Source organism: Sinocyclocheilus grahami, unplaced genomic scaffold (genome assembly GCF_001515645.1).
Source record: "Sinocyclocheilus grahami isolate Dianchi unplaced genomic scaffold, SAMN03320097.WGS_v1.1 scaffold36409.1, whole genome shotgun sequence".
Taxonomy (NCBI): Eukaryota; Metazoa; Chordata; class Actinopteri; order Cypriniformes; family Cyprinidae; genus Sinocyclocheilus; species Sinocyclocheilus grahami.
This window is the reverse complement of record NW_015522698.1, coordinates 1-1,471: the sequence shown is the minus strand read 5'-3', so window position 1 is coordinate 1,471 and position 1,471 is coordinate 1. Positions and strand designations below refer to the sequence as shown.

Below are 1,471 nucleotides of genomic sequence, written 5' to 3'. Positions count from 1 at the left end.
AACGCATAAACGTATAATCCAGTACTCTTAGGTGTTTATGCCACACAGAGCACTAATAGATACTTACACCGTAAATATATTGTAATATAATTGTTCTTCTTGAATCAAGAACACGGTCAGAGACAGTCTTTTAATGTTTTATTCTTGCAAGGTCAGACAATACAGCAGTGAGCTCCGTGTGGGACAAAAGCAAGTGAGCATGCATCTCTACTTTTATAGCTTTTAGCCGATGGTCGTCTCTCTAATATCATATATACCTAATGCATGATAAACACTGGATCCGTCTCATTGCTCAGGTAGCATCTTCCCGAAATTCAAGATAGTAGCCTGTTTTTCCTCAACAAGCAGGTCACGGTGACATCTGCTCAGACCCAGCAGGCCTCTCAGGTGAACTCATGCAGCATTTCAATTGTTCCCTCAACATCCTTCCGTTGTTTTACTTGGTTGCATATACAATATACAAACTTACCGATCTTGGTGCGCATTAGTTTCATCTCGATTTACTTTCATCTCAATTTTCTTTTTTTTTTCTAGCTTTCTATTTTGTGGTGTAATGCATATGATTATGTACCCAGAGCTACTGGAACCCACACAAAAAAAGTCCTTGTGTTTTTGATTACACTTGACAAATAAAGATCATTCTGAATCGCCAGATGGTGGATATCATGAATGTTCAGAATTGTAGGAATTAGTTGATATAATGCATATTTGGCTGCACACATTTATAGCATGTCATTACTTACAAATTCAACAAAAAAGCACTCTCTATCAGATAAAATGGGTGGCTCTTAAAAGAGCCTTTGTGTTCCAGAAACAGACTAGAACGCGTCTACTTGGCTTTGGCGGGCTTCTCGCTCTTCTTGGGCAGCAGCACGGCCTGGATGTTGGGCAGCACGCCGCCCTGAGCGATGGTCACTCGGCCCAGGAGTTTGTTCAGCTCCTCATCATTGCGCACCGCCAGCTGCAGGTGACGGGGGATGATGCGGGTCTTCTTGTTGTCTCTGGCGGCGTTTCCAGCCAGCTCCAGGATCTCAGCGGTCAGGTACTCGAGCACAGCCGCCAGATAGACGGGAGCTCCGGCACCGACGCGCTGAGCGTAGTTACCTTTGCGGAGATGTCTGTGAACACGACCGACGGGGAACTGCAGTCCTGCTCTGGAGGAGCGACTCTTAGCCTTCGCTCTCGCCTTGCCGCCGGTTTTGCCTCTTCCGCTCATTGCTGGTTGTGTCAGCGTCTATGTTCGTTATGCAGAAATAATGAGCTTGTGAGCTTCGCTCTACTGTATTTAAGAGAGCGTGCGAGTCGCCCATTGGTTTAGAGCCTGTAAGATTTCCAACCAATCACTGAACTTCCCTCCAACACTGACCGCCGAAGCCACGCCTCCACAGCTGCCGGGCTGATTGTGCAGCGTTAAGAAACAACACGACAGAAAACCAAAAGAAGAAGAACATTCAAGAAATCGGCGGCTGTA

General features: G+C 46.0%; 1 protein-coding gene across 1 annotated transcript; it reads right to left on the bottom strand.

The window, feature by feature from the left end:
* Positions 1–780: 780 nt before the first annotated feature.
* Positions 781–1,237, bottom strand: LOC107580571 (histone H2A-like). Its single transcript, XM_016266251.1, has one exon. The coding sequence runs from the start codon at positions 1,214–1,216 to the stop codon at positions 830–832; it is 387 nt and encodes a 128-aa protein (XP_016121737.1). The 5' UTR covers positions 1,217–1,237; the 3' UTR covers positions 781–829.
* Between the last annotated feature and the right edge of the window lie 234 nt (positions 1,238–1,471).